Source organism: Oncorhynchus kisutch, unplaced genomic scaffold (assembly GCF_002021735.2).
Source record: "Oncorhynchus kisutch isolate 150728-3 unplaced genomic scaffold, Okis_V2 Okis04b-Okis11a_hom, whole genome shotgun sequence".
NCBI lineage: Eukaryota > Metazoa > Chordata > Actinopteri > Salmoniformes > Salmonidae > Oncorhynchus > Oncorhynchus kisutch.
In genome coordinates, this window is record NW_022261981.1 from 8,671,075 (window position 1) to 8,696,925 (window position 25,851).

The window sequence follows — 25,851 nt, forward strand, 5'->3', positions numbered from 1 at the left end:
TACTGAATCCCATCATACTGAACCCCATCATACTGAACCCCATCATACTGAACCCCATCATACTGAACCCATCACACTGAACCCCATCATACTGAACCCCATCATACTGAACCCCATCACACTGAACAGCATCATACTGAACCCCATCATACTGAACTGCATCATACTGAACACCATCCCACTGAACCCCATCATACTGAACCCCATCACACTGAACAGCATCATACTGAACCCCATCATACTGAACACCATCCCACTGAACCCCATCATACTGAACCCCATCATACTGAACTCCATCACACTGAACACCATCATACTGAACCCCATCACACTGAACCCCATCATACTGAACCCCATCACACTGAACCCCATCACACTGAACCCCATCACACTGAACCCCATCACACTGAACCCCATCATACTGAACCCCATCACACTGAACCCCATCACACTGAACCCCATCACACTGAACACCATCATACTGAACCCCATCATACTGAACTCCATCATACTGAACCCCATCACACTGAATCCCATCATACTGAACCCCATCACACTGAACACCATCATACTGAACCCCATCATACTGAACCCCATCACACTGAACCCCATCACACTGAACCCCATCACACTGAACACCATCATACTGAACCCCATCCTACTGAACTCCATCATACCGTTCTGAGCAGCTGCTCTAATAAAGTGTCATCATTCCCTCCTTCTCAGTGCTGCTTATTCTCTAATTCAAACCAGAACTTTCCTCTGGCTGGCTTGACTGGGGAACTCCTCTCCTCTCGGCTGTTCTGCTCTGCTCTCTTCCACCCTCCTCTTCCATTCCTATCGTCTCCTATCTCCTCCCCCCTCCCCTTCCATTCCTATCCTCTCCTTCTCCCCTCTCCTATCTCCTCTCCCTTCTCCACTCCTCTCGTCTTCGCCTCTCCTCCCCCCTCCCCTTCCATTCCTATCGTCTCCTATCTCCTCTCCTTCTCCCCTCTCCTATCTCCTCTCCCTTCTCCTTTCTGCTCCTCTTCTCCACTCCTCTCGTCTTCGCCTCTCCTTCCCCCTCCCCTTCCATTCCTATCGTCTCCTATCTCCTCTCCTTCTCCCCTCTCCTATCTCCTCTCCCTTCTCCTTTCTGCTCCTCTTCTCCACTCCTCTCGTCTTCGCCTCTCCTCCCCCCTCCCCTTCCATTCCTATCGTCTCCTATCTCCTCTCCTTCTCCCCTCTCCTATCTCCTCTCCCTTCTCCTTTCTGCTCCTCTTCTCCACTCCTCTCGTCTTCGCCTCTCCTCCCCCCTCCCCTTCCATTCCTATCGTCTCCTATCTCCTCTCCTTCTCCCCTCTCCTATCTCCTCTCCCTTCTCCTTTCTGCTCCTCTTCTCCACTCCTCTCGTCTTCGCCTCTCCTCCCCCCTCCCCTTCCATTCCTATCGTCTCCTATCTCCTCTCCTATCTCCTCTCCCTTCTCCTTTCTGCTCCTCTTCTCCACTCTCGTCTTCGCCTCTCACTCTCACCTATCCTGAATCTACAGAATAATTCTGACAGAATGGTCTCATCTCATTCTTCTCCTCAGTGGATCATCTCATGTGGTTGCCATATGCTTGCCCATGTTGTTAGCTGTTAGCTGTTAGCTGCCACAGAGTGAATCAACAGAATCAACAGAAGATGTTACTTTTAACAGATGGTTGATAAGTCCTTTTGCAACTGAGGAGACATCCTCCAAGATCTCTCTCTCTCCTCCAAGATCTCTCTCTCTCTCTGTCTCTCTCTCTCTGTCTCTCTCTCTCTGTCTCTCTCTCTATCTATGTATCTCTCTCTCTCTCTCTGTCTCTCTCTCTCTATGTATCTCTCTCTCTCTCTCTATGTATCTCTCTCTCTCTCTCTATGTATCTCTCTCTCTCTCTATCTATGTTTCTCTCTCTCCACAGCTGTTTCCGCAGGCAAATTACCTTGCAGAGTCTTAAATGCAACCGACAGTAAACAGTCAAACAGTCAGGTGAACTAACACACGTCAGAGTAATACATGTTACTTCGTGTACTGGGATGTTTCACTTCCTGAGCAGTGTGTGTGTGTGTGTTCTCGTGTCTGTCTGTGTGTGTGTGTGTGTGTGTGTGTGTGTGTGTGTGTGTGTGTGTGTGTGTGTGTGTGTGTGTGTGTGTGTGTGTGTGTGTGTGTGTGTGTGTGTGTGTGTGTGTGTGTGTGTGTGTGTGTGTGTGTGTGTGTGTGTGTGAGTGCATACGTGTGCGTGTGAGTTCATGTGTGTGTGTGTGTGTGTGTGTGTGTGTGTGTTCTCGTGTCTGTGTGTGTGTGCGTGCATACGTGTGCGTGTGAGTTCATGTGTGTGTGTGTGTGTGTGTGTGTGTGTGTGTGTTCTCGTGTCTGTGTGTGTGTGCGTGCATACGTGTGCGTGTGTGTTCATGTGTGTGTGTTGCCTATAAGACAATGTGTGTGGTCTAATCTAAAGGAGATCACATTGGGTGTGTGAGAAGACAGCAGGTAACAGAATGTCCCCAGCGTGGACTGTCCTCGGGGTTAGGGTAGGGGTAAGGGTAGGGGTAAGGGGTAAGGGGCTAGAGGTTAGGGGTTAGGGTAGGGGTTAGGGGTAAGGTTAGGGGTAAGGAGCTAGAGGTTAGGGGTTAGGGTAGGGGTTAGGGTAGGGTTTAGGGGTAAGGGGCTAGAGGTTAGGGGTAAGGGGCTAGAGGTTAGGCGTAAGGGCAGGGTAGGGGTTAGGGGTTAGGGGGAAGGGGTTAGGGGTAAGGGCAGGGTAGGGGTTAGGGGCTAGGGGTTAGGGGTAAGGGGTAAGGGGTAAGGGGTTAGAGGTAAGGGGTAAGGGGTAAGGGGTTAGGGTAGGGGTAAGGGGTTATGGGTAAGGGGCTAGAGGTTAGGGGTAAGGGGCTCGAGGTTAGTGGTTAGGGGTAAGGGGCTAGAGATTAGGGGTTAGGGCAGGTTAGGGGTAAGGGGCTAGAGGTTAGGGGTAAGGGGCTAGAGGTTAGTGGTTAGGGGTAAGGGGCTAGAGATTAGGGGTTAGGGGTTAGGGTAGGGGTAAGGGGCTAGAGGTTAGGGGTTAGGGGTAAGGGTAGGGTAGAGAGCGTTATGACCAAGGAGGAAGGGCTAGGGAGGGAATCAGGACCAGGTAGTTCTGTAACAGAGGGGAGAGGTCTCTATGAACGACCAGGTAGTTCTGTAACAGAGAGGAGAGGTCTCTATGAACGACCAGGTAGTTCTGTAACAGAGAGGAGAGGTCTCTATGAACGAACAGGTAGTTCTGTAACAGAGAGGAGAGGTCTCTATGAACGACCAGGTAGTTCTGTAACAGAGAGGAGAGGTCTCTATGAACGACCAGGTAGTTCTGTAACAGAGAGGAGAGGTCTCTATGAACGAACAGGTAGTTCTGTAACAGAGAGGAGAGGTCTCTATGAACGACCAGGTAGTTCTGTAACAGAGAGGAGAGGTCTCTATGAACGAACAGGTAGTTCTGTAACAGAGAGGAGAGGTCTCTATGAACGACCAGGTAGTTCTGTAACAGAGAGGAGAGGTCTCTATGAACAACCAGGTAGTTATGTAACAGAGAGGAGAGGTCTCTATGAACGACCAGGTAGTTCTGTAACAGAGAGGTCTCTATGAACGACCAAGTAGTTCTGTAACAGAGAGGAGAGGTCTCTATGAACGACCAGGTAGTTCTGTAACAGAGGTCCAGCCATCAGGGGAGAGCCGAGGGGGTTTCCTGACAGGGGCCTCCAAGCAGGAAGCAGCATAGTTACAGTAGTGCACTATATAGGGAATAGGGTGCCATTTGGAGTCAATAGGAGAGCACTATATAGGGAATAGGGTGCAATTTGGGGTCAATAGTAGTGCACTATATAGGGAATAGGGTGCCAATTGGGATGCATGCCTTTGTTTTCCAATAACTACAGTATTTTGATTCATCAGTGGGCTTATTTTATTTATTAAACCAGGCAAATCCTTATTTACAATGACGGCCTTCCCCCGGGCCAAACCCTGACGACGCTCGGGCCAATTGTGCGCCGCCCTATGGAACTCCAAAATCACGGCCGGTTGTGATACAGCCTGGAATCGAACCGGGGGTCTGTAGTGACGCCCCTAGCACTGAGACGCAGTGCCTTAGACTGCTTGCGCCGATACCAAAACATTCTCATCTTGTTTGAGTTAGGGTATTGCAAGTTTGACTATCGCAATATCATGGACCATACCACAATCTAAGAGACACTGCAATGAAGCCACAAGCTTCAACAAGCCTCCAACTGAAAACATCTGTGGGCATCGTGTGTTGCTATGGAGGTGAGGCAATCCTCCACTGAGGCAAACAGAACAATAACAGGTTGGTTTCTCCCTGGTATTGTCTGCATCCCTGTCTGTGTTATTCAGTTGTTATAATTCTTGTTTTAATTCTCTAAAAAAGTTTGTGTTCTTAACTCTTGACACATCGGTCAGAAATGGCTTTAACTCCCTAATTGACATGCCTGTACACCAATCAGCTAGTTCTCCACCCAACCAGGAAACAAGAGAAGCTTCAAATAGAATGTTAAATGTAGCTGTACCTAGGAGACAGCAGCAGCACAGCATGGGGGGCTCTCTGCACCAGAACAATGTGTGGTAAATCCTGGCTCTCCCTCCCGGATACACAGGGAGGCAGGAAGACAGGGAGAACAGCCTCCATGCTGGCAGATAGAAGTCCTGGACAGTATGTGGATCCACAGGGAGGCAGGAAGACAGAGGGAACAGCCTCCATGCTGGCAGATAGAAGTCCTGGACAGTACGTGGATCCACAGGGAGGCAGAGAGAACAGCCTCAATGCTGACAGATAGAGGTCCTGGACAGTACGTGGATCCACAGGGAGACAGGAAGACAGAGAAAACAGCCTCCATGCTGGCAGATAGAGGTCCTGGACAGTACATGGATCCACAGGAAGGCAGGAAGACAGAGGGAACAGCCTCCATGCTGGCAGATAGAGGTCCTGGACAATACGTGGATCCACAGGGAAGCAGGAAGACAGGGAGAACAGCCTCCATGCTGGCAGATAGAGGTCCTGGACAGTACGTGGATCCACAGGGAGGGAGGAAGACAGAGAGAACAGCCTCCATGCTGGCAGATAGAGGTCCTGGACAATACGTGGATCCACAGGGAAGCAGGAAGACAGGGAGAACAGCCTCCATGCTGGCAGATAGAGGTCCTGGACAGTACATGGATCCACAGGGAGGCAGGAAGACAGAGGGAACAGCCTCCATGCTCGCAGATAGAGGTCCTGGACAGTACGTGGATCCACAGGGAGGCAGGAAGACAGGGAGAACAGCCTCTATGCCGCCAGATAGAGGTCCTGGACAGTACGATCCTGGAAAGATCCCTGCCAGGTACAGTATCTTATATACAGTGTTCCTACATTACCACCAACATCAACGGACTTGGGACTTGTCAGTAACAGTTTCACATACTGTTAATATGCTTAGGCCTACCAGTGACACAACCTGACAATACACATGGACTGTATTTCACAAGCATTTATGATGTGAGTTACAGAGTTACAGTCTATATAGTAGTTATGTATTGTGAGTTACAGTAAGGTATTGAAGATATGTATTGTGAGTTACAGTAAGGTATTGTAGTTATCTATTGTGAGTTACAGTAAGGTATTGAAGATATCTATTGTGAGTTACAGTAAGGTACTCTAGTTATCTATTGTGAGTTACAGTAAGGTATTGAAGATATGTATTGTGAGTTACAGTAAGGTACTCTAGTTATCTATTGTGAGTTACAGTAAGGTACTGTAGTTATGTATTGTGAGTTACAGTAAGGTACTGTAGTTATGTATTGTGAGTTACAGTAAGGTACTCTAGTTATCTATTGTGAGTTACAGTAAGGTACTCTAGTTATCTATTGTGAGTTACAGTAAGGTATTGAAGATATGTATTGTGAGTTACAGTAAGGTACTCTAGTTATCTATTGTGAGTTACAGTAAGGTACTCTAGTTATCTATTGTGAGTTACAGTAAGGTACTCTAGTTATCTATTGTGAGTTACAGTAAGGTATTGAAGATATGTATTGTGAGTTACAGTAAGGTACTCTAGTTATCTATTGTGAGTTACAGTAAGGTACTCTAGTTATCTATTGTGAGTTACAGTAAGGTATTGAAGATATGTATTGTGAGTTACAGTAAGGTACTCTAGTTATCTATTGTGAGTTACAGTAAGGTACTCTAGTTATCTATTGTGAGTTACAGTAAGGTATTGTAGTTATCTATTGTGAGTTACAGTAAGGTACTCTAGTTATCTATTGTGAGTTACAGTAAGGTATTGTAGTTATCTATTGTGAGTTACAGTAAGGTATTGTAGTTATCTATTGTGAGTTACAGTAAGGTACTCTAGTTATCTATTGTGAGTTACAGTAAGGTATTGTAGTTATCTATTGTGAGTTACAGTAAGGTATTGTAGTTATGTGTATTCTATGGCTGATTCAATCTGTCACACCTTGCTCCTCAACCTCATCATAATGGATAATGACAGGCTTCAAGGCATGCAAGCATTGTCTGAATTCTTGCCATGCCTCCTAGGTACACAGTTGAATGTTTCTGATTGGGATAACTGCAGGCAGGGTACGGAAAGAGATGGGGGGGGGGGTGTTAGGAGTGACAGTTAGAGGCTCATGTCAAACATCATGTTGTAGCTGTAGACTTGAAGACACCATGCTGCGGTCACATGTCGCTTCGCCATCGCCCCTGGCAACCAGATGGGTATCATACGCATTACATAGTATACCGCATGTCAAAATGTGTCCATGCCTGCTCACTGAAGACTGTACCCATAACTGATAGGAAAGCATGTCTCTACCGGCATTACCTCTCTCTCTCTCTCTCATGTCGGCCCAGGCTAAGGCTATTGAGCAACTTTCTGGGAAAAACAGCCGCTTCTTCTGTTGTAACAAACGAAATGAATGAATCAACAGGGGAGAGGGGGGAAAAAAAGATGCTATGTTGTAAAAGGCTTTGCTCCACTAAACCCGCATAGTGGTTGCCGTAACAGGCGCCTCGGGTTGAAAGACAGGGAGGGTAGCATGCCTCTCTCACACACACGCATACCTGCTTTAATAATCAATCTCTCTATGCCAATGCAAAGGTATCACGTTTATTATAATGAAACTGGCACAGACAGCTAGGCTAAATGTACACCATGTAATTCGTAACATAGCCTACTGTGAATCTTTCCATCGATCCATAATGTGAAGGAACGCAATCAGCTGGTGAAGAAAACCACCGCATTTCAATACTGTCAATCTTGCCGTTTTTCGATCGCTAAATCATATGCCACAATGACAACAACAACAACAAAACACCTTCAATCAACACGAAATCATGTAAAAACCATTCCTCTTACCGTAGTGGTTCCACAATTATATCCAGTATTCGTGTCCGTGACTAGAGAGCTCAGGGGAAAACCTAAGGATGGTCATGAACCGTAGCCGACTACACGGTTTCTTATTAAAAATCTTGTCCAGCCACTCATCGAAAATCATCCAGTTCTGTTAATCTGAACGTAACTGCTGCTGTCAGTGAATATCCCCGGTCCTCTAGTCCCCGGTCCTCTTGGCCCCGCTCCCCTTCCCCGCTGTCTGGGCACGCCTCCCTACCTGCCGCTGCCGAGGAGAGAGAGCCGCCTGGCGCACAGCTTTATTACGACATGCGCGCAATAATGACACCCTGGGGAATGGATCAACTAGATTCAGCCGAGGGAAGATGTTGTTCTGGAGCGGATAGACAGAGAGGCCGGGAACATAATTACAAATCATTTGTAGACTGCAAAGTGATCGCAAGAAGCACAAATATATATAATATTTGACTAAAACATATTTATTTCAAACCATGCTTACATCTGTTTGGCTATAGAACATATCTATTACAGTTTCCCCCAATCCTTAACACACGTTTGGTGAAACTACATCGCGTGTACTCCAAACTAACAGTTAGCCAATTTCCCCAAAACCCCACAGACATCTTGCAAAACCATGTACTCTCTGCTCAAAGTGAAACTCTGTTTTACCAATGAGACATGCGCACATCAAAGGAATCTAACTTAGTGACGACCCAGACCACACTAATGTGGTCTAATGTGGCAATATTCAAAACACTACGGTTTTCTTTACCATCGCTAACATCCTTTTGTCCAATCTGTAGTCGCATTTTCAAAAGTCTATAAACACAATCAGCACAACATCTGTCTGTTGTGGACAATACCATGAACACAATTCATGTCGTTTTCACAGAATATGCAGTCAATTAACGCGTTTCTAAAAATGCTTACATTTTCTTTACATACAAACTTACCCAATAACAACATCATGGATCTTTCTTGTCTTATTTACAAATGCTTTGCACACAGCATGTCAGACATGAAGACCTGATGTTCAAAACCTCAAATATAGAATAAAGTCTCTACTTCTGCAACAACAGCAGCTCAAAAACTGTATTGAAACAGCTGATCAGCATTTTTGAATGAACTGATCATTGACACAATAAGAAATAGCTGATTTACTGTAAATTGTGTAAAATAGACCAACCACAGCTGATTCCAATCTCAGTCGGAGACATAGCCAGGTGTTGAAGCTCTTTCAGTTACATGGACAAACACAGTAAAAAGAGCTCTTTGTATTGATTTAGTTCAATGTGGATAGAGAACAACACAGAGGAGCAGAGAGAGAACAAACAACATCAGGACCACGGAGAGGAGTAGTTGGACCAGGGAGAGGAGTAGCTGGACCAGGGAGAGGAGTAGTTGGACCAGGGAGAGGAGTAGTTGGACCAGGGAGAGGAGTAGTTGGACCAGGGAGAGGAGTAGCTGGACCAGGGAGAGGAGTAGCTGGACCAGGGAGAGGAGTAGTTGGACCAGGGAGAGGAGTAGTTGGACCAGGGAGAGGAGTAGTTGGACCAGGGAGAGGAGTAGTTGGACCAGGGAGAGAAGAAGCTGGAACAGGGAGAGGAGTAGTTGGACCAGGGAGAGGAGTAGCTGGACCAGGGAGAGGAGTAGTTGAACCAGGGACAGGAGTATTTGGACCAGGGAGAGGAGTAGATGGACCGGGGAGAGGAGTAGTTGGACCAGGGAGAGGAGTAGTTGGACCAGGGAGAGGAGTAGCTGGACCAGGGAGAGGAGTAGCTGGACCAGGGAGAGGAGTAGTTGGACCAGGGAGAGGAGTAGTTGGACCAGGGAGAGGAGTAGTTGGACCAGGGAGAGGAGTAGTTGGACCAGGGAGAGAAGAAGCTGGAACAGGGAGAGGAGTAGTTGGACCAGGGAGAGGAGTAGCTGGACCAGGGAGAGGAGTAGTTGAACCAGGGACAGGAGTATTTGGACCAGGGAGAGGAGTAGATGGACCGGGGAGAGGAGTAGTTGGACCAGGGAGAGGAGTAGTTGGACCAGGGAGAGGAGTAGTTGGACCAGGGAGAGGAGTAGTTGGACCAGGGAGAGGAGTAGTTGGACCAGGGAGAGAAGAAGCTGGAACAGGGAGAGGAGTAGTTGGACCAGGGAGAGGAGTAGCTGGACCAGGGAGAGGAGTAGTTGAACCAGGGACAGGAGTATTTGGACCAGGGAGAGGAGTAGATGGACCGGGGAGAGGAGTAGTTGGACCAGGGAGAGGAGTAGTTGGACCAGGGAGAGGCGTAGTTGGACCAGGGAGAGGAGTAGCTGGACCAGGAAGAGGAGTAGCTGGACCAGTAAGAGGAGTAGTTTGACCAGGGAGAGAAGTAGCTGGTCCAGGAAGAGAAGTAGCTGGTCCAGACAGAGGAGTAGTTAGACCAGGCAGAGGAGAAGCTGGACCAGGCAGAGGAGTAGTTAGAAATTGAAATCAAATCAAATGTTATTTGTCACATACACATGGTTAGCAGATGTTAATGGTCACATACACCTGGTTAGCAGATGTTAATGCGAGTGTAGCGAATTGCTTGTGCTTCTAGTTCCGACAATGCAGTAGTAACCAACGAGAGACTGGTGAAAGAGTCCAGTCTAATACCATGGTCTATCACTGAGAGAGACTGGTGATAGAGTCCCCCCTAATACCATGGTCTATCACTGAGAGAGGCTGGTGAAAGAGTCCAGTCTAATACCATGGTCTATCACTGAGAGTCCAGCCTAATACCATGGTCTATCACTGAGAGAGACTGGTGAAAGAGTCCAGCCTAATACCATGGTCTATCACTGAGAGAGTCCAGCCTAATACCATGGTCTATCACTGAGAGAGACTGGTGAAAGAGTCCCCCCTAATACCATGGTCTATCACTGAGAGAGACTGGTGAAAGAGTCCAGCCTAATACCGTGGTGTATCACTGAGAGAGTCCAGCCTAATACCATGGTCTATCACTGAGAGAGACTGGTGAAAGAGTCCAGCCTAATACCATGGTCTATCACTGAGAGAGACTGGTGAAAGAGTCCAGTCTAATACCATGGTCTATCACTGAGAGAGTCCAGCCTAATACCATGGTCTATCCCTGAGAGAGACTGGTAAAAGAGTCCAGTCTAATACCATGGTCTATCACTGAGAGAGACTGGTGAAAGAGTCCAGCCTAAATCTCAGACGGTCAACCCTGGCTTCCATGATCCAGAATTGTCACCAAACCAACGGGTCTGTGGTTGACTATACGTTCCTCTTCGATAGAAAACATGTGCTGGTGTTTTTAAAAGATGATTCGATATTGAGTCGGGTTTGCTGTTTTGAGAGAGTTAGTGTACGTAGAGTTGTATTTTGAAATGTAGAGTTGGTATTTAATGAACAAAATGTGTTTTTTTGAGTAGAAAATGAACTATTTGGCTAATTGTGTGACGTAGGGGTGTTGCTGTGTTAAGAGTTTAGTAAAGCTATCTTAAATATAGGTAAAGCCTGTTATCAATTGTAAAAAAAACTTTAATATGAGAATCTATTTCAGTATAAAGACTAAGATGGTATTGTTATACTGTATATTGTTTGTGTTTACTCTAACAGGAAAGGAAAACAAATGAGAAAAACATGTGTTTTATATTTCAACATGTCTCAATACATGTCAAACAGCAGTAAACACAGTAAACATGTAAACACTGTAAACACTGTAAACACAGTAAACACTGTAAACACTGTAAACATGAAAACACAGTAAACACTGTAAACATGAAAACACTGTAAACACAGTAAACACTGTAAACACTGTAAACATGAAAACACTGTAAACACAGTAAACACAGTAAACACTGTAAACACAGTAAACACTGTAAACATGAAAACACAGTAAACACAGTAAACACTGTAAACACAGTAAACACAGTAAACACTGTAAACATGAAAACACAGTAAACACTGTAAACATGAAAACACTGTAAACACAGTAAACACTGTAAACACTGTAAACATGAAAACACAGTAAACACTGTAAACACAGTAAACACTGTAAACACTGTAAACATGAAAACACAGTAAACACTGTACACAGTAAACACTGAAAACACAGTAAACACTGTAAACACAGTAAACACTGTAAACACAGTAAACAATGTAAACACAGTAAACACTGTAAACACTGTAAACATGAAAACACAGTAAACACTGTAAACACAGTAAACACTGAAAACACAGTAAACACTGTAAACATGAAAACACAGTAAACACTGTAAACACTGTAAACACAGTAAACACTGTAAACATGAAAACACTGTAAACACAGTAAACATGTAAACACTGTAAACACAGTAAACATGTAAACACTGTAAACACAGTAAAAATGAAAAAATACAGTAAATGTTTTTGGGGTATGTGAAGGAAGAAAAATAGGCCTATACTGTTTATTTATTTATTTTACCTTTATTTAACTAGGCAAGTCAGTTAAGAACAAATTCTTATTTTCAATGACAGCCTAGGAACAGTGGGTTAACTGCCTGTTCAGGGGCAGAACGACAGATTTCTACCTTGTCAGCTTGGGGGTTTGAACTTGCAACCTTCCGGTTGCTAGTCCACCGGTCTAACCACTAGGATACCTGCCGTCCCTACACTCTAACCACTAGGCTACCTGCCGTCCCTACACTCTAACCACTAGGCTACCTGCCGTCCCTACGCTCTAACCACTAGGCTACCTGCCGGCCCTACACTCTAACCACTAGGCTACCTGCCGGCCCTACACTCTAACCACTAGGCTACCTGCCGTCCCTACACTCTAACCACTAGGCTAGCCTAGGCCTATACTGTACTGTATATGAAATCAATTGTATGGAAGAGAAACTGTCGAAGTACAGTAAAATCATAAATCAAGAAACAAATACTCCATTCGAAAACAAAAATCAGTCACGTCTGTTGTTTTGGTCCGGCACACAGATGTTCATCAACATCACAGGCGATATTCTCCTCGGCCAGACAGAGGGGGAAATATCATCTGGCATGACTCATCCTCCCCTCCAAGGACTCTGCTAGAATGTCTCCACAGGCCATTGCTGTGGTTGTGTGGTCCACGGGTGGCATGGCGGAGAACCCCATTGTGGCTCATAGCTGGGTATATGGCGGTGGAGGACCCCATTGTGGCTCATAGCTGGGTATATGGTGACAGGGTGGTGGAAGACCCCCATTGTGGCTCATAGCTGGGTATATGGTGACAGAGTGGTGGAGGACCCCATTGTGGCTCATAGCTGGGTATATGGTGGCATGGTGGCAGAGGACCCCATTGTGGCTCATAGCTGGGTGTATGGTGACAGGGTGGTGGAGGACCCCATTGTGGCTCATAGCTGGGTATATGGTGACATGGTGGTGGAGGACCCCATTGTGGCTCATTGTGGTACCTGGAAACATAACAATTTAGACAATAGGTTGCAACGAGCAACGCACGTTGAAAGTGATAGCAATAAAATAACATTAGAATTGAATTCAAATAACATTAGAATTCAATTCAAATAATATTAGAATTAATTTCCAAGAACCTTAGAATAAATTTAAAATAACATTAGAATTCAGTTCAAATAACATTAGAATTAATTTCCAAGAACCTTAGAATGAATTTAAAATAACATTAGAATTCAGTTCAAATAATATTAGAATTAATTTCCAAGAACCTTAGAATTAATTAAAAATAACATTAGAATTCAGTTCAAATAATATTAGAATTAATTTCCAAGAACCTTAGAATGAATTTAAAATAACATTAGAATTCAATTGATGATCAAATAGCCAGGCCTGTATTTGAATTCTGTTGTGTCAGTATGGGCCTATGTCCATTTAATTAATAAACCGTCATACAAAATCTATTATTATTATTCATATTATTATCATTAACATTTCAAATCTGTCCTACATTAATGCCCATAGTATTATTGTGCAGCCCCATAGAGGTTGACCTGCAGGTCTTTAGGTCTTTGTCTATCTGTCACGGTGTGTAGCCTATCCATGACATGCTGATCACTCTCAACTATTGCAGAGGGAAGAGTAAATCCTTCATCTGCTTGGTTTTATGGCCTCATTTAGCCTGACTTGTTTCCACAGGAGGACTTTGGATCCCGTGCAGGAAAACGTCATTTCACTGTACATAGAGGAGGTACTGAAAAGAGTTGGGACAATAAAACATGTTGTTTATCATACGATGGCCTTCATGGTGTCTCTGATGTTTCCATTGGCTGTGTCTGTTGCTGTGTGTGTGTGTGTGTGTGTGTGTGTGTGTGTGTGTGTGTGTGTGTGTGTGTGTGTGTGTGTGTGTGTGTGTGTGTGTGTGTGTGTGTGTGTGTGTGTGTGTGTGTGTGTGTGTGTGTGTGTGTGTGTGTGTATTACTAGTGACTACTCTGTATCTTGTAAAATTATGTTTTATCATACCCGTGGTATACGGTCTGACATACCACGGCTGCCAGCCAATCAGCATTCAGGGCCGGAACCACCTAGTTTGTAATAACAATTAGAGACTGATATTGACTATCTGGTTAAAGACATGTAATGATGCCTGAAGGTGTGTTGTAGCTTATTAACAATTATTTATGTGGAATAAACAGTAGATCCTTATTTCTTCATTTGGAACAAACTGCGCCACATGCTGAGCACTCAGTCCTCAGGTATATTTATTTCCCCTTTTGGTATTAATCAGATGCCTCTCCCATTTACGATGTTTGGGAATACGTTATCAGCTCTATGACAACCATCTCTCTCTCTTCCCTGACTAAAGTTCACCCTCGTAATCTAGAGGTGTTTTATAACCTACAGGCTAGTCACGCCTGTCCTCTCCTCAGACCATCACGCCTGTCCTCTTGTCAGACCGTCACGCCTGTCCTCTCCTCAGACCTTCACGCCTGTTCTCTCCTCAGACCTTCACGCCTGTTCTCTCCTCAGACCGTCACGCCTGTCCTCTCCTCAGACCATCACGCCTGTCCTCTCCTTAGACCGTCACGCCTGTCCTCTCCTCAGACTGTCACGCCTGTCCTCTCCTCAGACCTTCACGCCTGTTCTCTCCTCAGACCTTCACGCCTGTTCTCTCCTCAGACTGTCACGCCTGTCCTCTCCTCAGACCATCACGCCTGTCCTCTCCTTAGACCGTCACGCCTGTCCTCTCCTCAGACTGTCACGCCTGTCCTCTCCTCAGACCGTCACGCCTGTCCTCTCCTCAGACCGTCACGCCTGTCCTCTCCTCAGACCGTCACGCCTGTCCTCTCCTCAGACCGTCACGCCTGTCCTCTCCTCAGACCGTCACGCCTGTCCTCTCCTCAGACCGTAACGCCTGTCCTCTCCTCAGACCGTCACGCCTGTCCTCTCCTCAGACCGTCACGCCTGTCCTCTCCTCAGACCGTCACGCCTGTCCTCTCCTCAGACCGTCACGCCTGTCCTCTCCTCAGACCATCACACCTGTCCAATCAGTGGACTGTAACTCCTATCCTGTCTTTGGGACACCAGAAGGGTAGATGGTTACAGCCTACTACTCTGCTATTGAAGCTGATTCGGAGAGTTACAGAACCAATAAGGGTTTGGACGTCTTCATCTTCTTCTTCATCGGTGTGGCTGGAATATTGTGACAATGCCCTCCACCAAGAAGGCTCTGCATTTTCTGGGTAGCGCGCTGGCTACTACGGTGTCCGTGGCGATTTTAGGTTATGGGATGTCGACAGAATGGGCCGTTTCCAAAATGCTTTGCTCTGGACATGAAAACATTTTCACCAACGGCTCCGCCAACATATCATATGAGCTTTTCTATGGGGTGATCGCCAGAGGTTCTTGTCCAGTGTTCGGAGGTGAAAAGACAATTCAAGGTATATTTTAATCGTGCTCTACCACTGTCCCTCTATACATGTGCAGAAAGGTTCTGTGTTAACGTTCTAGAACGTTGACTTCATACTGTAATAAAGCAACAGTGTAAGTGTGAAGTTCCCTAGATGTTATTGTTTCTAGTTATATGTTTCATGTCTGTACCGCTACTTGTGTTTCTAGTTATATGTTTCATGTCTGTACCGCTACTTGTGTTTCTAGTTATATGTTTCATGTCTGTACCGCTACTTGTGTTTCTAGTTATATGTTTCATGTCTGTACCGCTACTTGTGTTTCTAGTTATATGTTTCATGTCTGTACCGCTACTTGGGTTTCTTGTTTTGTTCATTTATTTATTCAATTCACTCCCCCCGGAACTTGCTGTCCCGACTCCCAGCGGATACGTTACAGGGGTTCTTCAGCTGTGCCTTTAGGGTAAACCCTTTGTTGGTTCCCCGGTAGAACCCTTTTTTGGTTCCATATAGAACTCTCTGTGGAAATGATTGTTCATAGAACCCAAAAGGGTTCTACCTGGAACCCGAAATTGATTCTTCAAAGGGTTCTCCTATGGGGACAGCGAAAATAACCCTTTTAGGTTCTAGAAAGAAAACTATTTGGGAAAAAAGGGTGCTAAGATATCTATACCACAATTCCGCCCTTGGTAGAACCATAATACTAGTGTATATTCCTAACCTGACTGTTCTAGTTCTGTCTGTGTAGTGGTAGAACTCACCATAATACTAGTGTATATTCCTAACCTGACTGTTCTAGTTCTGTCTGTGTAGTGGTAGAACTCAACATAGTGAGTGTATATTCCTAACCTGACTGTTCTTGGTCTGTCTGTGTAGTGGTAGAACTCACCATAATACTAGTGTATATTCCTAACCTGCCTGTTCTTGGTCTGTCTGTGTAGTGGTAGAACTCACCATAATACTAGTGTATATTCCTAACCTGCCTGTTCTTGGTCTGTCTGTGTAGTGGTAGAACTCACCATAATACTAGTGTATATTCCTAACCTGCCTGTTCTTGGTCTGTCTGTGTAGTGGTAGAACTCACCATAATACTAGTGTATATTCCTAACCTGCCTGTTCTTGGTCTGCCTGTGCAGTGTTTGAGAAGTTGGCAGAGACAGGTGGAGCTCCTCAGATCCTCCATGGCATAGTGATCACCCTCCTGGCCCTGTGTCTGCTCTGCTCTGCTGGCAGCATCCTCATCACTCTGTACAACAGCGTCAGTAACCCCTACCAGACGTACATGGGACCCATAGGGCTCTACACATGCAGCTCTGGCAGTGGTAAGATGAATAAAGTTCACATCAATTCGTTCAATCAATCAAGCAAAAAAAGAGGGCAGCCCATCAGCGGCACACCTGAAGGTTGTGGGATCAAACCCTATTTAGTCCCATATGAAATACCTGAAGGTTGTGGGATCAAACCCTATTTAGTCCCGTATGAAATACCTGAAGGTTGTGGGATCAAACCCTATTTAGTCCCATATGAAATACCTGAAGGTTGTGGGATCAAACCCTATTTAGTCCCGTATGAAATACCTGAAGGTTGTGGGATCAAACCCTATTTAGTCCTATATGAAATACCTGAAGGTTGTGGGATCAAACCCTATTTAGTCCCGTATGAAATACCTGAAGGTTGTGGGATCAAACCCTATTTAGTCCCATATGAAATACCTGAAGGTTGTGGGATCAAACCCTATTTAGTCCCGTATGAAATACCTGAAGGTTGTGGGATCAAACCCTATTTAGTCCCATATGAAATACCTGAAGGTTGTGGGATCAAACCCTATTTAGTCCCATATGAAATACCTGAAGGTTGTGGGATCAAACCCTATTTAGTCCCATATGAAATACCTGAAGGTTGTGGGATCAAACCCTATTTAGTCCTATATGAAATACCTGAAGGTTGTGGGATCAAACCCTATTTAGTCCCATATGAAATACCTGAAGGTTGTGGGATCAAACCCTATTTAGTCCCATATGAAATACCTGAAGGTTGTGGGATCAAACCCTATTTAGTCCCATATGAAATACCTGAAGGTTGTGGGATCAAACCCTATTTAGTCCCGTATGAAATACCTGAAGGTTGTGGGATCAAACCCTATTTAGTCCCGTATGAAATACCTGAAGGTTGTGGGATCAAACCCTATTTAGTCCCATATGAAATACCTGAAGGTTGTGGGATCAAACCCTATTTAGTCCCATATGAAATACCTGAAGGTTGTGGGATCAAACCATATTTAGTCCTATATGAAATACCTGAAGGTTGTGGGATCAAACCCTATTTAGTCCCATATGAAATACCTGAAGGTTGTGGGATCAAACCCTATTTAGTCCCATATGAAATACCTGAAGGTTGTGGGTTCAAACCATATTTAGTCCCATATGAAATACCTGAAGGTTGTGGGTTCAAACCCTATTTAGTCCCATATGAAATACCTGAAGGTTGTGGGATCAAACCCTATTTAGTCCCATATGAAATACCTGAAGGTTGTGGGTTCAAACCCTACTTAGTCCTATATGAAATACCTGAAGGTTGTGGGATCAAACCCTATTTAGTCCCATATGAAATACCTGAAGGTTGTGGGTTCAAACCCTATTTAGTCCTATATGAAATACCTGAAGGTTGTGGGATCAAACCCTATTTAGTCCCATATGAAATACCTGAAGGTTGTGGGTTCAAACCCTATTTAGTCCCATATGAAATACCTGAAGGTTGTGGGTTCAAACCCTATTTAGTCCTATATGAAATACCTGAAGGTTGTGTGTTCAATCCCTATTTATTCCCATATGAAATACCTGAAGGTTGTATGTTCAAACCCTATTTAGTCCAATATGAAATACCTGAAGGTTGTGTGTTCAATCCCTATTTAGTCCCATATGAAATGCCTGAAGGTTGTGGGTTCAAGCCCTATGACCGCCTTTCACACGTTCTCTCCTCCTCACCTGTATCCCCCTCTCTCTGTGTACTGTCTGAATAAACATGTTACACAATTAGATGAAATGAATTAGATCATTATATGATAAAAAAAAAACAACTACAAGGATTTCATTAATGCATTAAATAGATTGATAAACATGATGGAACAACTCTTTGTCAACTAAGTTGACAGGCTAGTAGTAGAACTAATGGTAGTAGAACTAATAGTAGTAGTAGAACTAATAGTAGTAGAACTAATAGTAGTAGTAGAACTAATAGTAGTAGTAGAACTAATAATAGGATAAGTAGTAGAACTAATAGTAGTAGAACTAATAGAAGTAGTAGTATAACTAATAGTAGTATAACTAATAGTAGTATTAGTAGAACTAATAGTAGTAATAGTACTAATATTAGTATAACTAATAGTAGCATAACTAATAGTAGCAGTATAACTAATAGTAGTAGAACTAATAGTAGTGGAACTAATAGTAGTAGTAGTAGAACTAATAGTTGTAGTAGTACTAATAGTAGCAGTAGTAGTAGAACTAATAGTAGTGCTAATAGTAGTAGTAGTAATAGTAGTAGTAGTAATAGTAGAATAACTAATAGTAGTAGTAGTATAACTAATAGTAGTAGTAGAACTAATAGTAGTAGTATAACTAATAGTAGTATAACTAGTAGTAGTAGTAGTAGTAGTAGTAGTAGTAGTAGAACTAATAGTAGTAGAACTAATAGTAGTAGTAGTAGAACTAATAGTAGTAGAACTAATAGTAGTAGTAGTAGTAGAACTAATAGTAGTAGAACTAATAGTAGTAGAACTAATAGTAGTAGTAGTAGAACTAATAGTAGTAGAACAAATAGTAGTAGAAGGAATAGTAGTAGTAGTAGTAATAGTAGTAGAACTAATAGTAGTAGTAAAAGTAGTAGAACTAATAGTAGTAGTAATAGTAGTAGAACTAATAGTAGTAGAACTAATAGTAGTATAATTAATAGTAGTAGTAATAGTACTAATAGTGGTAGTAGTAGTAGTATAACTAATAGTAGTAGAACTAATAGTAGTAGTAGTAGTAGAACTAATATTAGTAGTAGTAGAACTAATAGTAGGAGTAGTAGTAGTATTAGTAATAGTAGTATAACTAATAGTAGTGGCACTAATAGTAGTAGTAGTAGAACTAATAGTAGTAGAACTAATAGTAGTAGTAGTAGAACTAATAGTAGTAGAACTAATAGTAGTAGTAATAGTAGTAGAACTAATATTAGTAGTATAACTAATAGTAGTAGAACTAATAGTAGTAGTAGAACTAATAGTAGTAGAACTAATAGTAGTGGAACCAATAGTAGTAGTAGTAGAACTAATAGTTGTAGTAGTACTAATAGTAGCAGTAGTAGTAGAACTAATAGTAGTAGTACTAATAGTAGTAGTACAAATAGTAGTAGTAGTAGAACTAATAGTAGTAGAAGTCGTAATAGTAGAACTAATAGTAGTAGTAGTAGTAGTAGTAGAACTAATAGTAGTAGTAGTAGTAACAGTAGTTGCACTAATAGTAGTAGTACTAATAGTAGTAAAACTAATAGTAATAATAGTAGTAGTAGTAGTAGTAGTAGTACTAATAGTAGTAGTAATAGTAGTAGAACTAATAGTAGTAGTAGTAATAGTAGTAGAACTAATAGTAGTAGAACTAATAGTAGTAGTAGAACTAATAGTAGTAGAACTAATAGTAGTAGTATAACTAATAGTTGTATTAGTACTAATAGTAGCAGTAGTAGTAGAACCAATAGTAGTGCTAATAGTAGTAGTAGTAATAGTAGTAGTAGTAATAGTAGTAGAACTAATAGAGGTAGTACTAATAGTAGTAGAACTAATAGTAGTAGTACTAATAGTAGTAGAACTAAAAGGTGTAGTAGTAGAACTAATAGTTGTAGTAGTACTAATAGTAGTAGTAGTAGAACTAATAGTAGTGCTAATAGTAGTAGTAGTAATAGTAGTTGTTCTAATAGTAGTAGTACTAACAGTAGTATAACTAATAGTACTATAACTAATAGTAGTAGAACTAATAGTAGTAGAACTAATAGTAGTAGTAGTAGTAGAACTAATAGTAGTAGAACTAATAGTAGTAGAACTAATAGTAGTAGTAGTAAAACTAATAGTAGTAGAACAAATAGTAGTAGAAGGAATAGTAGTAGTAGTAGTAATAGTAGTAGAACTAATAGTAGTAGTAAAAGTAGTAGAACTAATAGTAGTAGTAATAGTAGTAGAACTAATAGTAGTATAACTAATAGTAGTATAATTAATAGTAGTAGTAATAGTACTAATAGTGGTAGTAGTAGTAGTATAACTAATAGTAGTAGAACTAATAGTAGTAGTAGTAGTAGTAGAACTAATATTAGTAGTAGTAGAACTAATAGTAGGAGTAGTAGTAGTATTAGTAATAGTAGTATAACTAATAGTAGTGGCACTAATAGTAGTAGAACTAATAGTAGTAGAACTAATAGTAGTAGTAGTAGAACTAATAGTAGTAGAACTAATAGTAGTAGTAATAGTAGTAGAACTAATATTAGTAGTATAACTAATAGTAGTAGAACTAATAGTAGTAGTAGAACTAATAGTAGTAGAACTAATAGTAGTGGAACTAATAGTAGTAGTAGTAGAACTAATAGTTGTAGTAGTACTAATAGTAGCAGTAGTAGTAGAACTAATAGTAGTAGTACTAATAGTAGCAGTAGTAGTAGAACTAATTGTAGTAGAACTAATAGTTGTAGTAGTACTAATAGTAGCAGTAGTAGTAGAACTAATAGTAGTAGTACTAATAGTAGCAGTAGTAGTAGAACTAATAGTAGTAGTACTAATAGTAGTAGTACAAATAGTATTAGTAGTATAACTAATAGTAGTAGAAGTAGTAATAGTAGAACTAATAGTAGTAGTAGTAGTAGTAGAACTAATAGTAGTAGTAGTAGTAATAGTAGTTGCACTAATAGTAGTAGTACTAATAGTAGTACAACTAATAGTAATAATAGTAGTAGTAGTAGTAGTAGTAGTACTAATAGTAGTAGTAATAGTAGTAGAACTAATAGTAGTAGTAGTAATAGTAGTAGAACTAATAGTAGTAGAACTAATAGTAGTAGTATAACTAATAGTAGTAGAACTAATAGTAGTAGTATAACTAATAGTTGTATTAGTACTAATAGTAGCAGTAGTAGTAGAACCAATAGTAGTGCTAATAGTAGTAGTAGTAATAGTAGTAGTAGTAGTAGAACTAATAGTAGTAGAACTAATAGTAGTAGAACTAATAGTAGTAGTAGTAAAACTAATAGTAGTAGAACAAATAGTAGTAGAAGGAATAGTAGTAGTAGTAGTAATAGTAGTAGAACTAATAGTAGTAGTAAAAGTAGTAGAACTAATAGTAGTAGTAATAGTAGTAGAACTAATAGTAGTATAACTAATAGTAGTATAATTAATAGTAGTAGTAATAGTACTAATAGTGGTAGTAGTAGTAGTATAACTAATAGTAGTAGAACTAATAGTAGTAGTAGTAGTAGTAGAACTAATATTAGTAGTAGTAGAACTAATAGTAGGAGTAGTAGTAGTATTAGTAATAGTAGTATAACTAATAGTAGTGGCACTAATAGTAGTAGAACTAATAGTAGTAGAACTAATAGTAGTAGTAGTAGAACTAATAGTAGTAGAACTAATAGTAGTAGTAATAGTAGTAGAACTAATATTAGTAGTATAACTAATAGTAGTAGAACTAATAGTAGTAGTAGAACTAATAGTAGTAGAACTAATAGTAGTGGAACTAATAGTAGTAGTAGTAGAACTAATAGTTGTAGTAGTACTAATAGTAGCAGTAGTAGTAGAACTAATAGTAGTAGTACTAATAGTAGCAGTAGTAGTAGAACTAATAGTAGTAGAACTAATAGTTGTAGTAGTACTAATAGTAGCAGTAGTAGTAGAACTAATAGTAGTAGTACTAATAGTAGCAGTAGTAGTAGAACTAATAGTAGTAGTACTAATAGTAGTAGTACAAATAGTATTAGTAGTATAACTAATAGTAGTAGAAGTAGTAATAGTAGAACTAATAGTAGTAGTAGTAGTAGTAGAACTAATAGTAGTAGTAGTAGTAGTAATAGTAGTTGCACTAATAGTAGTAGTACTAATAGTAGTAGAACTAATAGTAATAATAGTAGTAGTAGTAGTAGTAGTAGTACTAATAGTAGTAATAGTATAACTAATAGTAGTAGAACTAATAGTAGTAGAACTAATAGTAGTAGTGGTAGTAATAGTAGTTGCACTAATAGTAGTAGTAGTAGTAGTAATAGTAGTAGTAGTATAACTAATAGTAGTAGAACTAATAGTAGTAGTAGTAGAACTAATAGTAGTAATAGTATAACTAATAGTAGTAGAACTAATAGTAGTAGAACTAATAGTAGTAGTGGTAGTAATAGTAGTAGAACTAATAGTATTAATAGTAGTAGTAGTAATAGTAGTAGTAGTAGTAGTAGCAGTAGTAGTAGTAGTAGTAGTAGTAGTAGCAGTAGTAGTAGTACTTTTTTTAACCTCCTCTTTGTTCTTTGCCCCAGCGTGCATCTCCTTCCTGGTGCTCATCCTGTACGTAGTGAACGTCCAGCTGACCGAAATGTCTGAAGACCTGGTTAAGAACGACGTGGGAATCGTTTCAGTCAACCTGAAGGACAAGACCTCAGAGTTCCAGGTGGGATACTTCCTGCTGATCCCCTACATGGTGCTGAGTCTGCTAGCCATCCTCCTGGTGCATGTGTTTGAGCACGCTGCCTACACACACAGACAGGAGCAGCAGAGGCCCACGGAGGACGCTCCTAAAGAGATCATGATGTATTAATATATATATACACACGTCAGGATACAGATTCATAAGATCCTGACTACAACATCTCCCTAACAGACTGACCCTGACACTGTGTTGAGTAGTAAAACTCAGTGTTCTTGAAAATGGGCGTGTAGGATCCAGGACTGATCAGAGCTCTTATAACATATCTCACAGGCTAATATATAATTAACTCAGATCACCTTGTTTCATCGTTACTACATTTTCCTCTCGCTTTCTGTTTATATATTTATGAATACCTGACATTTACAATCCAATTGAATTCAAAATGCCTTTAAAAAATGACACTGCCTGCTTAGTAAAATAGCGTAAGTTTAATGGTGTGTTTAGCTGATAAGAGAAGTATACAGCAAGTTGATTACACTACTATATAGTTTGTTTTGTTAAATACCAGAAGACAATACATTGGTTTCTTCCATAAATACATCATAATATATATTCTCTAAAATGTCAATTTCTTATAATAAACCGTGTGGATATTTAGGATTTTCTCGCTTAAAGGGGCAATCTGCAATTCTAACAAATAACAAACCTGTCACCCCCACCAACAGCTGAAAGATGGGGCTACAGGAATGTCTCCCTCTCAAACTCATGCGACAGAGCTTTGAATACAAGGACTCACCATCCATGATATAGCCAGCAGCATACCACCCTGCATCCCAGTGCTGGCTTGCTTCTGAAGCTAAGCAAGGTTGGTCCTGGTCGGTCCCTAGATGGGAGACCAGATGCTGCTGGAAGTGGTGTTGGAGGGCCAGTAGGAGTCACCCTTTCCTGTGGTCAAAAAAAATGCCCCAGTGCAGTGATTGGGGACATTGCCCTGTGTAGGGTGTTGTGTCTTTTGAATGGGACGTTAAACAGGTGTCCTGGCTCTGAGGTCACTAAAGATCCCATGACACTCATACTATCCTGGCCACCTAGTCATCCCCAGCTTACAATTGTCTCATTCATCCCTGTAACTATTCCCCAGGTCGCTGCTGTAAATGAGAACGTGTTCTCAGTCAACTTACCTGTTGGAAAAATATCAAGATTATAGTTTTAGCAATGTTTTTAAGGCTATACAACGTGAATCTACATTTCCATTGTTTACAAACAAATTGGTAAAACAAGCTGATATTTTGAATGCTGACGGGATACGACAGTTGAACCAAGCGCACGAAGCATCTAAGAGTTATGTTCTTCAAGATTTCACCGGGGTTGACACTGAACGTACAAACATTAAGAACGCCTGCTCGTTCCAACTCAATATTAGGTGTTCTTAATGTTTTGTACGCTCCCAGCGTATCTTTCATTTTAGGAACATGAATTCTTAAAGACCTTACTGCTGTAAAATACACTTTGACCTGCATGTATCGACAGGTTGAGTTCCAGTATCTATGACATCACTGGTGTAGTTATCAAAAAAAAAAAAAAATCAGTAGCTGACGTAGGCTAGAACTATATGGCTACGTTTACACACGCTACCCAATTCTGATCTTTTGACCAATTACATCAGATCTTTTTTACATCGGATATTTTTCTGATCGGTTAGGTCAAAAGACCAATTAGTGAAAAGCAAATCAGAATTGTGCTGTCTTTTTGTGTAAAATGCAGCCTGTATAGCCCAGGTTACAGGAATGATTAAAGTCTCTCTCAAAATGTCTACATGAGGAAGATACTGTATTTAGAGAATGGACCCAAAAACACAACACACAAAGGACAGAAACACAACACATATGCTAAGAATCAATAAAGCACAAATAAACAGCTATAAACATTTCTCTTCACGCCAAATGAACGACGGCCTTGTTGTTCTGTCACTTGGGGGGCAGCAACAATACACTCCCCAATCTGTTCCACAGTGAGAATCAGTCAGAACTCTGCCTCTCTGCTGCCATCTGCCTGTGAGACTGAGTATTGTTCTTCAATGAAAATCAGGAGTATGACTCTCTGCTGCCATCTGTCTGTGAGACTGAGTATTGTTCCTCAGTGAAAATCAGGAGTATGACTCTCTGCTGCCATCTGTCTGTGAGACTGAGTATTGTTCCTCAGTGAAAATCAGGAGTATGACTCTCTGCTGCCATCTGTCTGTGAGACTGAGTATTGTTTCCTCAGTGAAATTCAGGAGTATGACTCTCTGCTGCCATCTGCCTGTGGGACTGAGTATTGTTCCTCATTGAAAATCAGGAGTATGACTCTCTGCTGCCATCTGCCTGTGAGACTGAGTATTGTTCCACAGTGAAAATCGGAACTATGCCTCTCTGCTGCCATCTGTCTGTGAGACTGAGTACTGTTCCACACAACATTTATAATCATTATCTTCACTTCAGCAGGTTGGCAAGCCAATGGTTTGTCTACCTTACACGTTGTTTTGTACTTCCTGTTTTGTACTTCCTGTTTTAACTCTTAGATGTTTTGTTTGCAGTGTCTAGCTGAAATGCAGCCAATGTGCTTTGGTGAATCTGTCAACCTGTTGAGTGTCTGTGAGATCCATTATATTGTATGTGGGAGCTTTTCAAGAGCGTGCTGGGGGTTTCTTCCTTTTCATGGGTACCTTGCATTTAAACATGTTACATTGAATTTGGCACAACTATTGTACACTTCCACTCCAGAAGTAAAACCTCCAGTCCAGTCAGGAAGGTCCGCAGGAAATGTGTCACAGTCGATGAACAACCAGTGACACGGGACCTCATCACACATCACACTGCCATTTTCCCATGACTGGAAAAGCACACCCACGCATGACATGTCGTGATACAGCGATGACAGAGAGCTCTTTTAAAGTTCACTCTTGCGTTTCATCTTAACCAGGTCCAGTTTCCCCATCGATTCCAAGGATCAATATGCCTCGGACAGCCTTGT

At 41.7% G+C, this 25,851-nt stretch overlaps 2 protein-coding genes across 2 annotated transcripts in view; one reads left to right on the top strand and one right to left on the bottom strand.

Annotated features, from left to right (window-relative positions):
* LOC109884468 (receptor-type tyrosine-protein phosphatase epsilon) overlaps window positions 1-7,622 on the bottom strand; it is a 172,103-nt gene extending 164,481 nt beyond the window's left edge. The window contains exon 1 of the mRNA XM_031813012.1: window positions 7,385-7,622. The gene's annotated coding sequence lies outside the window, so the exon portion shown is untranslated. The remainder of the gene's footprint in view (window positions 1-7,384) is intronic.
* Window positions 7,623-14,200: 6,578 nt separating this feature from the next.
* Window positions 14,201-25,508, top strand: LOC116359704 (clarin-3-like). The gene is made up of 3 exons (XM_031813013.1): window positions 14,201-15,226; window positions 16,330-16,515; window positions 22,730-25,508. The coding sequence occupies exons 1-3, from the start codon at window positions 14,995-14,997 to the stop codon at window positions 23,005-23,007; spliced, it is 696 nt and encodes a 231-aa protein (XP_031668873.1). The 5' UTR covers window positions 14,201-14,994; the 3' UTR covers window positions 23,008-25,508.
* Window positions 25,509-25,851: the final 343 nt, after the last annotated feature.

Excerpts from the sequence above, each read along its gene's own strand:
- LOC116359704 (XM_031813013.1), top strand. The coding sequence starts at position 14,995 with ATGCCCTCCACCAAGAAGGCTCTGCATTTTCTGGGTAGCGCGCTGGCT. Across the intron at positions 15,227-16,329 it reads AGGTGAAAAGACAATTCAAG|TGTTTGAGAAGTTGGCAGAG; the intron begins GTATATTTTAAT and ends CTGCCTGTGCAG. Across the intron at positions 16,516-22,729 it reads CACATGCAGCTCTGGCAGTG|CGTGCATCTCCTTCCTGGTG; the intron begins GTAAGATGAATA and ends TCTTTGCCCCAG.